General features: G+C 52.6%; 1 protein-coding gene across 1 annotated transcript; it reads right to left on the bottom strand.

The window, feature by feature from the left end:
* Nucleotides 1-1,375: 1,375 nt before the first annotated feature.
* Nucleotides 1,376-5,662, bottom strand: HVCN1 (hydrogen voltage gated channel 1; the record flags this gene model as incomplete). Its single annotated transcript, XM_082007725.1, has 5 exons — nt 1,376-1,441; nt 1,785-1,897; nt 4,068-4,299; nt 4,783-4,887; nt 5,462-5,662. 5 exons carry the CDS (start codon nt 5,660-5,662, stop codon nt 1,376-1,378), a joined length of 717 nt encoding a protein of 238 aa, XP_081863851.1.
* Between the last annotated feature and the right edge of the window lie 7,831 nt (nt 5,663-13,493).

Below are 13,493 nucleotides of genomic sequence, written 5' to 3'. Positions count from 1 at the left end.
GGAAAGTTCCCAGTTATACCTCTGCCCAGAAGAGGTTGCAGTATGAACATGATGGTGGCTCTAGCCAGTCAGCACATGCACAGCCACCAGCCTTCCAGCACATCGGCTGCTCCAAAGTAGCGCTTGTCCGAGCTGCCTGCCTAGCAGTGTGGAGGCTCCAAAGGAAAGTAGGCTTCATTATTCTGTGAACAGCAGAGCTAAATTGTTAATTAAAGTAGTCATGTGCTATTAGATAAGGCCTCTGCTTTATCTGTTTTCATAGATGACTAAGCCATGTATTTCTAGCTATTTTTCCCAAGCCACTAATTAATTACCTTTCCTGCAAAAATGCGAACAGTTAAGTGATGCTTTCAGAAAAGCTCAGTGACCCTTCCAGCTGAATCAATTGGAGACGCCTGCTACAGTCAACACCTTTCACAGTTCCCACTTATTGAATCTTACTCTTCAACTGTAAAATAGTCTCTCCACAGGGACCTTCTAGTACCTGAAAAAGTTCATGTTGTATTCAAACACCGGCCTGGTCCTTTAGAATATGCTTTCTAATGGCTTTTCTGGAGTCTAACTGTTCCCAGCAGTGCACTCACCTACATCTGTTCTTACATATTCTAATTCTTTTAACGTGTTGATGTATGAGCTGTGGAAGCAGAAAGAACTTTGTAGCCCAGCGGGCCGCAAAACGAACACTTAAAATGGAAGAAGAGACCAGAGAACACTGTATCAGAACTCACATCTGCTGCTGAGAACAAGGCATTGTTTGACGTAAAATGGCACGTGCTTGCCTCTATTTTGGTGCTGATTTGATTGTCAACTAAAGGAGTGGAATGTTGGTATTTTTGACATGAACGTTATATAAATAACAAAGTGGCACAAGCAGCAACAGAAATGAGGAAACTATCAACAAGATGAAAAGAATGGTTGGCAAAGAAGAGATGTACTAATGATGAACGGTCAGCTTGTAGAGAAGAAACGACCTTTTCAGCCTGGACTGTACCATTTGTACTGCAAGTTTCTACAAGATGTTGCAAACAAAGAATGTTATCACGAAAAACTCAATTATTTAAAATAAGTGGTATTTTTGTGGATGTATAGCTTGTAAAGATGTGTTTTTATTAAATTATTTTGCAGTTTTGACTGTACAACTGTACAAAAAACATCTTATGAAATCACTGTTTACAGGGAGTACACGTGATTAATTTTCCAGCAAAACTATTTTTGCAATCCCAAGATCTAATCAAAGTATGGACAAATAGAAAATGTTTATAGACAACACTACACAAGAGAAAGCAAAGAGAAAGGAAAACCTTTCGGGTCAATCTGGTGGGTTTCAACACTGCACTCTCCAGGGCAGACTTCCCCACCTCAGCAAACCAGTCTCCTAGTTTTGCTCGCTGATGAGTCCGTGCTCTTTCAGTATCTTGTTAAGCCTCTCAATTTCTTGCTCCTGTTGGAGACAAAAGTCAAATCATTAATATAGCTCTTGCCTTAAAATAGTTTCACCAGATTCCCACAGATTTTTCCACTGCTGAAACATAGCTCGTGCTGCAGGAAAACAGGACAACCTGGCTAAAGTAGGACAGAGGTAGCTGTCATCCCTTTGCAGCAAGTAGCTAAGGGAAGCGCAGGCAGGACAGGCAGGGTTGTGGTTCTTCAGCCCAGCTTACCCCATGACTTTCTGATGAAGAAACCAAGCTGACAGTGGCAACCTTGCAAAAGGATCCCAAGCCAGCTTGTCCTGGGGAGTAGCCAGCAGGTAAACCCTCTTTAATTTAAAAGTGTTTTCTTACTTTCTCTATGCAGCTGTGTTCCAGTTGTTCAACCTTTGTTGCAAGTTTCAGGTTTGCTTGCTTTAGCTTGGACACTTGTTGTTCAGAGCGGGTCTTCACCGATAAAATTATTCCTGTGAAACAATTCACAGCGGATTCGTTTTATAGTGTAAAACAGCCACTAGCAGGAGCTTAACAGTACACAGGGTCTGTACGCAAGGAGTTAAACGTGTTCCTCTCAAGCTCTGACTCTGTCATCTTCAAACCACCCTTCCCAAGTGCTTTTTTTAATGAGGAGGGTTTTAAATTAGCCACCCCAGGGATTCAGATACCGATACTCTGCTGGGAAGAGGCAGTCTGGCCCCTGAGCTGAATTAATCAGTCAGACTGTCATTCAAATTCTGAATTTGAATTCGCTTCCTCAGCAGAGCCTGGGGGGGATGTAACTGGCAGCTTTGTTGTAACGAGGGGCTGAGTTTTAGCAGGTTTCATGTAGTCTGGACCCTTGCAGCACCCAGCACAGCCCGGGGCACAAGGCTCGTCCGCCCCCAGGGCCGATGGCTCCTGCCCAGTGTTACAGGACACGGCACATTGTCAAGTCCTTCGGGTTTTGGCTTTGCCTCGCGCAGCTGCAGTAAAGGCACACAGTTTCTCATGACAGCGGAGGTGTCAATTCTCTACTGAAATATTGTTAGGTTATTACATGTGAATACAGCCCCCACAGCAAAGGCATTTTCTTCCCACCCTTTTCTGACGGGGAGAAAAAAAAGAAAAAAGTTTGAGCATCAAGAACATCACATTCTTCCTACCCGACGGAGCTCTACCTCCAGCTGTTGACGGAACAATGTGCGCAAAGGCAGGCACCGATGCGTGCCTGTGTTTCTAGTGCTACAGGCAGCAGGCTTGGGGTTTGGGGGTTCATTTCTCTGAAGACAAAGCAGCAGTGCTGCTTATTTGCATTGATAACATCAAACAGTTCCCCACCTGCCTGTAACCCAGTCCCTTATTAATCAGCAGCAATTGAAGGCAGTGAACCGTGCCAAGACTTGGACACACAACACCCGAAGCTTGGGGTAGATTCTGTTTATCCCCTCCATTGCTCCAAGCGGGCGTGCACGGCAAGAATCTTGGCAGGGGCAAAAACAGAAGCACCCAAGGATAAGGAGATTTACTTGTAAATGCAATACTTGTTTTCTGCTGTGAAACAGCGTGTTAAGAGATGCCGAGGCTGTTGTGGCTGACGCAGCTGCACACGAATCCGGTTTCTCTCATGACTTCCACTCCAAACTAAAAAGAGCTGCAAGCTGCTCTCGCACTCTCGCACCTTCTCTTCTCCCAGCCGCTGCCACCGATCGGGCACGTTCTCCCCATCAAAATGGCAGCTGGGGCTGCAGGTGACGGGCAAGGCCCCAGCCATCCTTTTCTTTTATTCCAGCTAACAACGCTTCCAGCTGCATCAAGTACAGAGCACTCACCAAACCTGCATTCGTGGGCACAGGACAGCACTTGGGCTGAGGTTTCATGCAGGAATTAGGCATAATCTCATTGCCACTTTTTTTTTTTTTGAATCCCAAAATTCATTCTCTGAGAAGGAAGAAAATGTTTCCAGCTACACTTTTTTCAGGAGTGTCTGAATTTACATGTTTGCAACAACTTACAGTTACAACAGCAGAGTCAGTAAAGTCTGATTTGGGGACATTTTATATTCCTCTTTTAATGGTAAACCCTTTGAATCCAAGCAAGAAAGATCCAGACTGAGATTAGGACGTTCCCTGCAGCATCCCTGGAGGGGATGACAGATTCACAGCAGAACATCAGAGCAGTAAAACCTACTCTGCTACAAAAGTAGATTCAGGAAGGCAGGGTTTTACCCTGCTGCGCTGTTAAAACGTTGCCAAAAGGTTCCTACAACGCAAACCTAAGACGTGAGCCATCGCCCTCCAGGAGGGAGGGATGCAAAACAGATTACAGGTTGGTTTTAGGGGCACGTGCCTGATGCTGCTGTGCTAGAGCTGGGCAGCTCCGCTAGCCCGGGCCAGCTGCCGTGCCCCCATCACTGAGGCATCGCACCAACACAGGCAGCAGATTATTGCTGCTCCAAAGAAATTACAGCCTAATTAAGGCCACACTCCAGCAACGAAAACCACACAGGCAAAACTCTAAGTTTGCTGGGAGAGCAAGACCCCAGGGTCTCGCAGGTGGCTTTGAGAAGGGAACAAAGACGTGAGCCCAGATAATTCAGGTAAGGTCAGCAAATCCAGCCCACGTACCAGGGGAAGCTCCCAACCGGCCGCACACACCTACCGTTGATAATCCTGGCCACCCGCCACAGCCGCAGGAGTATCAGGAGCCCGACAGCTTCAAACTCGTGCTCCCGGAAGATGAGGACGACGTCGAGGATGAACGACACGATGACGACTATCCCGTCCAGCACTTCAAACTTGTGGTGGAAGAACTCCCAGCGGTAGACGAAGACCTTAAACCCCACCTCAACCAGGAAGATGGTTAAAATGGAAAGAGAGAGGTAGTGGAAAACCTGGGAAAAGACAGCACAGGTTTAAGGCCAGGAACTCCTCCTGCATGCACGCGAGCAGGGCAGGCTGGAAAACATCCACCACTTGAGGGCATGTCTGATTTGGCTCTACAAGGAAGGCTGGAGACTTCTCTTCTGCTTTAAGGGACAACCAGGGCAAGCACAGCTGAGCAGCCAGCGGCTTTGGGTAAGCCAGACCAGGAGGTGTGAAGGCAACCAGGAGAAGAGCGACAAGAGCTGTTCAGCTCTGCTGCAGCCTAAAGAAACATGAAGCCACGGCATAGACCAGCGTGAGCCGAGCCGTGTCAGGCCCGGACTCTGCAGCGCTGTCACACAAGTCCCTGCGAGACCTTCGTCCCTGTGCCTGTGACTGCTGGCTTGGCAAGGCTGAAGGTCGAGGTCCTGCCTGCCTGGTTGTCCTATCTAGTGGGACAACACCAAAGAGGGGGAAGTTATGGTTCACGGTGACACTTCCCTGCATTTTACCTTTGGGGTTATATTGTATTTGTCCGGATGGATGATTTTCAAGTCCATAAGCAATTCCCCGAGGACCAACAAGGCATCCAGGATGACCAAGCAGACAACCAGGATCTGTCGGAGGAGAAGAACTGATGTGAAACTCTCTCCTAACGCCAATGGATCAGCAAGAGGAGCCGCCACAGCCTTCAGCTAAACATGCCCCAGCGCTCACGCAGCGTGCCCGGCCAGACCCTGCCCTGTGTCCTCAATTCAGCTGGTCGCATTTCATGGAGCTTTCTGCTGCTCCTACCCAGGACTCCCACTTCTGCAGCCCCCGGTCAGTGGGTTATTCCTGCAAAGTCTCACCTGCACAAAACCGCTTGGCTCCCCACCAAACTCAGCCGTTTCCCACCGCTCGGCATGGGGGGGTCTCGGGGAGCTTGAACGGGGGAGAGCACACGCTGCTGCCGGCACTGTGACGAGCGTGCACCGAGGCTTGTCGCCGCTCAGGAAACATCTGCACCGGCTGTGGAGCGGCTTGTTTCCGACAGGACGGCCCAGCTCGGAAGCAGCAGCCGCTCTCGCAGGCACCATGAGTGCTCACAAGCTTGGAGCTGCTCCCAGCCCACATCGGGTCTGCTGCCACAGGTGCCTTTGGCCAAATCTCATCCTCATCCCCCTTTGGCCTGGGTTTGTTCTGCCTCACCTGAAACCTGCGGGAGCTGAAGATCTTTTTCATCATGTCCTGGAAGGAGACACGGCTCCTGGTGGGTTCCAGCTTGATTTCCGAATCTGGCTGCTTCTCCCCAGCCTCCTCCTCCTCCTCCTCCTCCCATTTCTGATAGTCATTGCTCCACTGCACAGGGTCGTCGCCCACCACCGTGAAGTGCTTCAGGTACCTGGACATGGCTCTGGATCAAGCTGGCATCACCCTGCCCAACGTCTGGGGGACAAGAGCGGAGCGTCACCTCCCTGCTCGGGGCTGACCAAGGGTGCCAAATCGCCCTCGTTTCACCACCGAGAGCGTGACAAGAACGTGATGCTTCGTTCAGACACAGCCGGCCGGGTGGTGTGGACGGGCCCTACTGACGGGAAATTGCTTAATGGTGGTGCCACTTGTTTTGCATCACCTCCCACGGCGCGATGTGGAGCCCCCGCCACCCTCCCCAGTGCTGTTTGCACCCTGTCGTGCTGCTCTACAATGAGGAACTTCCTCGTGAGGTATTTCCCACATCTCAAAACAAATCATCGATTACAGGAGAAAAAACCACCAGCACTTCTCTCGTATCTCATGGTGCAAGAGCCAGCAGCTGCCGATTTCCCATTGGAAAGGGCCGTTGTGTTTCTATCAGACACTGATCGATGGAGGTTATTGGTCAGAAGCTGGAAGCAGGCGATTTTCTCCCCTTTATTTGCTCTCTCATCCCCTACATGCTGGGGCGGGCTGCTGTTAGCATTGGGCCCGAGGCAAACCCTCTGCTGCGCTCCCACAGCTGCCATCGTCCCTTCAGGTGGCCGCGGTTGCAGCCCAGTGGCCCCTGGGCTAACCGGAGCCTCCTCACTCTCCAGCCACACCACTAAGCTGAAGAACAGCCATCATTTCCCTTCATTAACATCAAGGGCCACTATTATTTCAGCCTTTGCAGCCAAAATAAGCAGGTGATCCCCACATTTCAGCCTGGCCGGTGGGCGATGCTGTCCTCCCCCATCTCCTCTCTCTGCATCCCCCAGTGCCAGCCTCACTCCCAGGCATCCCGGCTTCAGCCCATCCCAGTTGGACTTGATGATCTTGGAGGTCTTTTCCAACCTTAACGATTCTGTGATTCTATTCTATTCTACGTGGGCAGCCAGCGAGGGGCAGGACCAACCCCAAACCCGCAGACGATCCCGGCTGCAGCTTGGCGCTGAGGATGGCTGCTCTCATGTTCTGCTGTCGCAGCCCCACCAGCTCACCCTTCCACTTGGGGCAACCTGGCGAGACCGCTCGGCCCACAAACCCCACGGAAAGCCGCTCCTGCTGCCAGCGGACAACCAGGTCCCCATCCCCGGCGGGACTCTCCGTGCAGCCGCCCTCGGCCAAAGCCGAGCAGCGCCGGACACGAGCCGCTCTTGGCCCCCTGGAGCTGCCGTGGGTCTGCCCGTGCCCCCGGGCTGCTCTCCCTTCCCTCCCGTCCCCCCCCCGGGGGGCCACGGTGGGACCCGCTCGCCGCGGCGGTGGCCTGTTGGAGGGCACGTGGGCTCGGGGCCACCTGGTCACCCGCCGGAGGGGACGGGGATGGCCCCGCGCTGCCCTCACAGCGGCAGCACCCTCCTTCCCCGCCGCCGGGCGCGGAGCGGAGCCCACCGGCCCCCTGCGGAGAGCCGCCCCGGCCGTCCAGCCGCCCCCGCCCGGCTCCCGTGCGGGGCGGCCTCCGGGCTGGCCCGGGCCGCGGGGCCTGCAGCCGCCGCCGGCGGATAGAGCGGCCCGGAGCGGGGCTGCGGCCGGGGCGTCCCACTGTCCCCGCCCCGCAGCGCCGGCCGCCCGCTCCCGCGGCAGGAGGGAGCCCCGGGACCCGGCGGGACCCCCGAGGGGACGGACGTGGCGGCCCCGCTGCAAACCCCCGCGCCGCCCCGGTCAGGCACTCACCGGACCAAGCCCTGGCAGCGCCCCGGCCCCGCTCCCCTCCCCGCCCCCCCAAGGCCCCGGTACCCGGTACCGTGCGCGTCCCCGCTGCGCCCGCCGCCGCCCTGCGCCTCCCCGGCGCTGCGGGGCCGCCCCCGGCCCGGCCCCGCCTCCCCCCCCCCCCCCGGAAAGGCTCCGAGTGGGTCCCGGGGCCCCGGGCTCCCCAGCCCCGAGGTCCCCGCTCCGGCATTCCTCGTTTTCTCAGCTTTTCCCCCCAGGCTCGCTGCGGGACCTCCCGGCCAGCGGAGCAGAAACTTTTTTGGTTTGTTGTTTTTAACCTTTTTTTGTTTTTTCCCCACTCAGCGCCCCCCCCCCTCCCGGTGCGGACACCCAGAAGCGGCGTGAAATGAAACCGTGAGCCCGTGCGGAGATCTGAGCTTGGGCGGGGGCACAGGTTAGTCCCACGGGGTAGGTGGAGGCTCAGGGGTCAAACGGATTACAAAAGTGTAAAACCTCGAAATTAGGCCTGGATTAACCTGCCTCCGTTTCTAGGCTTGTGTTTCATCAGGTGGCCTCTTCTCATTTAGGGTTCCCCTCCATCTTTCAAACACACGCTGGCTTTGGAAGTGCCCTGACTAAACTCAGCGGCAAGAGGGATCAGGGATGCATCTCTACTGCACCTCTGCTGGGACAAACCTGAAATACGCCCAGTTCTCCCCTAAGAAAGAAACATCTCCCCATTTCTGCACTTCTAAAGCCTAAAGACATTTGTTTCTTGGAAAGCCTTTCCTCCCAAGAGCACCTAAAACTTTTCCTGGAACTTAAAAGATTTTCCAACACCTCATTCACCCCCAAGGGCACAGGCCAGTCCCTGTCCTCCTCCCCAGGGAATCAGCACAAAGTAATGCCCTCCTGGAGCTCCGAACCCCTCGGCCGTCACCCCAAAACCACCTACTTGCAGAGAGCAGCTAAGCACCCAGGAGCAGGACAGCAAAGGCAGAACCCTGGAGCAGCAGCAGGAAGGGGTTTTATCCTGGGAGTTTCCAGCTCATTCAGGCATTTTGCTCTCAGCTGTAAATAGCAACACAATCAGCTCAGGACTGAACTGCAGATGGCAGATCTTCTCCTGAAAGCTCAACAGACAAGTAAGGAGTGCGGGTTTTAAGGAGAAAACAGCCAGCTTCTGCTTCCCTGTGAGCTGCGTTGTCCATGCTGCATGGGCTCACCTGGCCCCTGAGTGGAGCTACCAGGCTGGTCACAAACGTGAGGCCTCCTTGTCAAGACTTAATAAAATCCCAAGGATCAGTACATGCGCACGGAGCTCCGAGGGGCTGCACGTTCACCACGTCCACAAGGCACCTTGGCAGTTTAGCGGGAAGAGATGCCGCCAGCAGAGCCGCGAAGCTCTCGGCGAGGACCAGGTTTAAGGGTGAATCCAGCGTTACAGGACTGGAGTAGGGGAAGCTCAGCTGCCTCACCCCAGGCTTTCACCTCAAGCCTCTTCCCCACCTGCCGGCGGGTTAAACTCCGGATTTCTACACTTCTTTTTACAGTAACAGCATGCTTTTTCACAAGCCAAGCCTGTTAATCTCAGTCTGACCTCTCTGCTCTGGGAGGATGGGGGTCAGGACCGTAGGCCCGAGCTGCAGAGGGTGAAGCCCACAGACCCCTCAAAGCACCGAGGCGGGACCCGGAGCCTGGTGCCACCCTCAGCACCGCCAGCAGCTACTGCTCCCCCATGGCAAGACATCGGTACCAGCCTCAGGGCAGAGCTGGCCCCTGGCCGTGAATTCCAGCATACAAGGGACCGACGTTGCCAGGTGTCAGTTCCCCACCTGCAAGGGGGAACAGGGACAGAAGATGGCCAGTGGAAGGAAGAAGGGATTGGACTGCATCTGATAAAGAACTTTTTTTTTTTACCTTAAAAACAAATGCCCGTGGAAACAAGAGACCAGAAAGATGTTTTCTAGCACTGACATCCCTGAGGCTCACGACCCTCTATTCAATAGAAGTGGGAAGGTAGAAAACATGACTGCCTGGAAAGAGCTCGACCTCAGGAACCCCACAGCTGCCTGAAATCCCCAAGGAGAGCGCGCATTGTGTCACACCTTGACAGGCCACAACTTGGAAGAAGAACTGCTTTATGTGGCAGCTCGGGGGCCTACGGTGCAGCGCGCGGGTAGCTCTGCCCACCTCGAGCACCCCGCATCGGCCCCTCGCCCCCTCCAACGCCTCGGGCGCTTTGGCTGTGGGGGTCCCAATGCTTTGCAACGCACAGGGGCCTGAGGCTGCTGCACCCCAAAATGTTCGTTTCTAGATCCAGCTCCCATTCAACAATTTAATACCGTTCAGAGGTTAAACTTGGGTCTAAAGTACATTGTGCCCATCAGGGACTCGTGTGCCCAAAACACCGGTATCCTCCCATGGAGACCGTTGGGGATCAGGTCATAATGCCGCAAGCAAAATTGTTTTGTTGTTGGTTTTAAAGTACCGCAGCTTCACTGAACAAGTCAGGACTGAAAGCCACGATAGCAGTGACACATCCTAAAGCAAACCAGGAACAAAGATGACCTATGCTGAAAAATAGCCTTTCGCCAGTTGGATGGCAAAGAGGACTCCTTCCATTTCAGAGGAACTGAAGAGAAACGCACCGCTGGCTACAGCAACATCCAAGTCGACAGGTAGTGCCTCAGATTTTACCAGTCTCTTCCACCATAATCCATTCCCGTTAGACTTGGGCATGCCGCAAAAGGCACAAGGCGAGGACTGGAGAGAACTTGGGTTTATCACAACTTTCCCGCTACCTTCTGTGGAGATCTTCAGCGAGGCCTGGTTTAACTGTGGCAGCTTCTGGCGAGCCGCTGCTTTGAGCCAGTGGGAAGGGGCTGCGGGGAGAAGGGCTGAGGGAGGCTCATCTCCTGTCTTGTCCCTTCCCTGCGTACGCTAGATGTTCACATCGGCCGGTCACAAGCGGTGTTCCCCAGGGCTCGGTTCTGGGGCCGGTCTTGTTCAATATGTTTATCGATGATCTGGATGAGGGGATCAAGTGCTCCCTCAGTAAGTTTGCAGATGACACCAAGCTGGGTGGGAGTGTTGATCTGCTGGAGGGCAGGAGGGCTCTGCAGAGGGATCTGGACAGGCTGGATCGATGGGCTGAGGTCAACTGTATGAGGTTTAACAAGGCCAAGTGCCAGGTCCTGCACTTCGGCCACAACAACCCCATGCAACGCTACAGGCTTGGGGAGGAGTGGCTGGAGAGCTGCCCGGCGGAAAGGGACCTGGGGGTGCTGATTGACACCCGGCTGAACATGAGCCGGCAGTGTGCCCAGGTGGCCAAGGTGGCCAACAGCGTCTTGGCCTGTATCAGCAATAGTGTGGCCAGCAGGAGTAGGGAAGTGATCGTGCCCCTGTACTCGGCACTGGTGAGGCTGCACCTCGAATCCTGTGTTCAGTGTTGGGCCCCTCTCTACAAGAAGGACGTTGAGGTGCTGGAGCGTGTCCAGAGAAGGGCAGCAAAGCTGGGGAGGGGTCTGGAGCACAAGTCTTATGAGGAGCGGCTGAGGGAACTGGGGTTGTTTAGTCTGGAGAAGAGGAGGCTGAGGGAGCCCTCATCGCTCTCTACAACTACCTGAAAAGGGGTTGTGGTGAGGTGGGTGTTGGTCTCTTCTCCCAACTAGTGATAGGACAAGAGGAAATGGCCTCAAGTTGCGCCAGGGGAGGTTTAGATTGCATATTAGGAAAAATTTCTTCACCGAGAGGGTGGTCAAGCATTGGAACAGGCTGCCAAGGGAGGTGGTGGAGTTGCCATCTCTGGAAGTGTTCAAAAAAACGTGTGGATGTGGCGCTTCAGGACATGGTTTAGGGGACATAGTGGTGCTGGATTAATGGTTGGACTTGATGATCTTGAAGGTCCTTTCCAACCTTAGTCATTCTGTGATTCACACCAGCTTACGGAAAAACAACAGGCAATTAGCAGCTTTTCTCCTGCCTGTTGCTCCTTCTCCCTCTCTCCAATGACCAAACAACAGAGACAAAACCTGCCTCTGAACTTTTGATCGCCACCCGTAGCGAGATCAGCAGACCTGCGGCAGAACAGGAACCTTTCCACCTCCACCATGGTGCCGTGGGACTTCCTTCCCCCCTGAGCAGCCCGAGGTATGTGAACCAGCGCTGGGGAATGCAGCCAAGCAGAAAACGCAGCCCAGAATAGGCACATGTGTCACTAAAGCTGCATTTGAGGACAGAAAAAACAAGTCACAGAGGAAAAAGGTGTGACAGCGACAGGCGGAATAGTCGGCAAGCTAATGGTTGCAGAGATGGGTTAATGCATTCCTTCGGATACAAGTCAAATAAAAACTGGTCCTGCATGCACTCTGTTATTCACCAGATCAATAAAAGACATGCAGGTGACTATTTTACAAGGAGGGAGAAAAATTATAGGGCTATAAGGAAAACCACAAATGTGATTTAAAGGGTGAAAGTAGGCTTGCGAGAAAACCTTTAACAGGCAATCTCTGACACCTAATCTAATGAGCTCATCAAAAGTTACCAAGAGGTAGTTTGATCAATTAGCTTTGGGGGGGGGGGGGGGAAGTCTTCGGAGTAGGAAAAAGGCTCTTTGATTTGGCAGAGAAATACACTAACAAGTAAAATCAATGGCTGGGGACTGCCCAGAAAGCACGTTCTTGTCAAAAAAGGTCAGCTCGCTCCAGAAGTGAAGGGAATCTCCTCCGCTAAGCAGGACGCCAGGACAGCACCGGTGCTCTCAGAGCTGGGCATTTCCACGACAGAGACTCCCTCCTCACAAGCAGATTCCACCAAGCACCAGCAGCTCATCGCCGCAGCCGGTTAGGACAGGCTGCTGATACCGAACAAGCCACCTCACTGGGCTTCTAAAAATCTTGCTGTATTTTCCACAAGTCACAGGGAGGAGGCGGCAGATGAAAGAATACAGACCAACACCATGTTCCTGTTAAGGGCAAGAGAGCAGATTCCTTATCCGTCACCTTCAGGGCAACCTGCCCTAGCTGGCGTACACCAAGCCTTGCTAACAGGACAGCCAGCTCCCGCCAGGTTTACTCGATTTTCCTTCTTTGTCAAGAATTTAGTTCTTTAGTTAAGAACTAGAGGAAATGGGTCTTGTCCTCAGCTACGACCCTCTGAGACTGCAGTCCCAAAAAGCAGTACTTTTATTCAAGGCAAACCCCACTGAAAACACCAAACGATAAACAGGAGCAGAGACGAGCATGTCCTCCCGAGCCTGGGAAGCTCCAGACACAGATCTAAATCCAGTGCTCCTGTTTAAAAAACATACCTCTAGTGCCTGTAGCTTAGAGAAATCCATACCAAGAATTTGTGGTTTTTCAGAACAATTTATTTCTAAGTCAGGTCCTCTGATAGCAGTAGTGTATTTTGTGATAAACTGACACTGAGAAGATTTAACAATTTCCTCATTTAATAAGTGATTTTCACTACATGTATTGTACACTGTTATCTGTTCAAAAAAGATCAACAGTTTTTAAAAAACAAGATTCTGTGAGAGATTTATATAAACTGGTGATCAAGATCAACACCTCTGGCTGGCTCATCAAGCTCTTTTCTAGGCTGCTTTGTAGAACAAAGTCTTTAGGTTAAAACGCACAGAACCACTCAGGCAGATCTAGCAGCACGGCCGTACCTTCCAGCTTTCTGACACTGGCTGCCGCAGGACTGGTGCCACTGTACAACGGTCGACTTGATCAAACATACGGAAACTGTACAAAAATGTGTTTACTTTTGCCGTGACCAGAATAAACAGCACAGCATTTCTACGTACTATTTCAAGCCAGGACTTCCTTTTATCTCCAAGAGGAAGGTGTGAATGGGAAGTCCTGCCAACTCAGTGTGGTGGGTTGTGTACGAACAGTTTTCTAAGCGAACTTTGGCTTCAGGAAAGAGACACAAACACTTAAAATAATGGCTTTAATTGTCATTTGAAGTATACGGAGAGAGGTGTGTGTCTGTATTAAATATACATCATACCAGTGATGCTGGCAAGGTGGAAGGTTATCTCTAATGTTGACAGCAATAAAACTAACGTGTACATGACAAGACATTAAACGAAAAGCAATCCCTTTAAAACAAAATTTAACGTAAA

Source organism: Phaethon aethereus (genome assembly GCF_964289735.1).
Source record: "Phaethon aethereus genome assembly, chromosome: 17".
Classification (NCBI taxonomy): Eukaryota; Metazoa; Chordata; class Aves; order Phaethontiformes; family Phaethontidae; genus Phaethon; species Phaethon aethereus.
The sequence above is the reverse complement of the archived record's forward strand: the minus strand, read 5'-3'. Positions and strand labels throughout refer to the sequence as shown.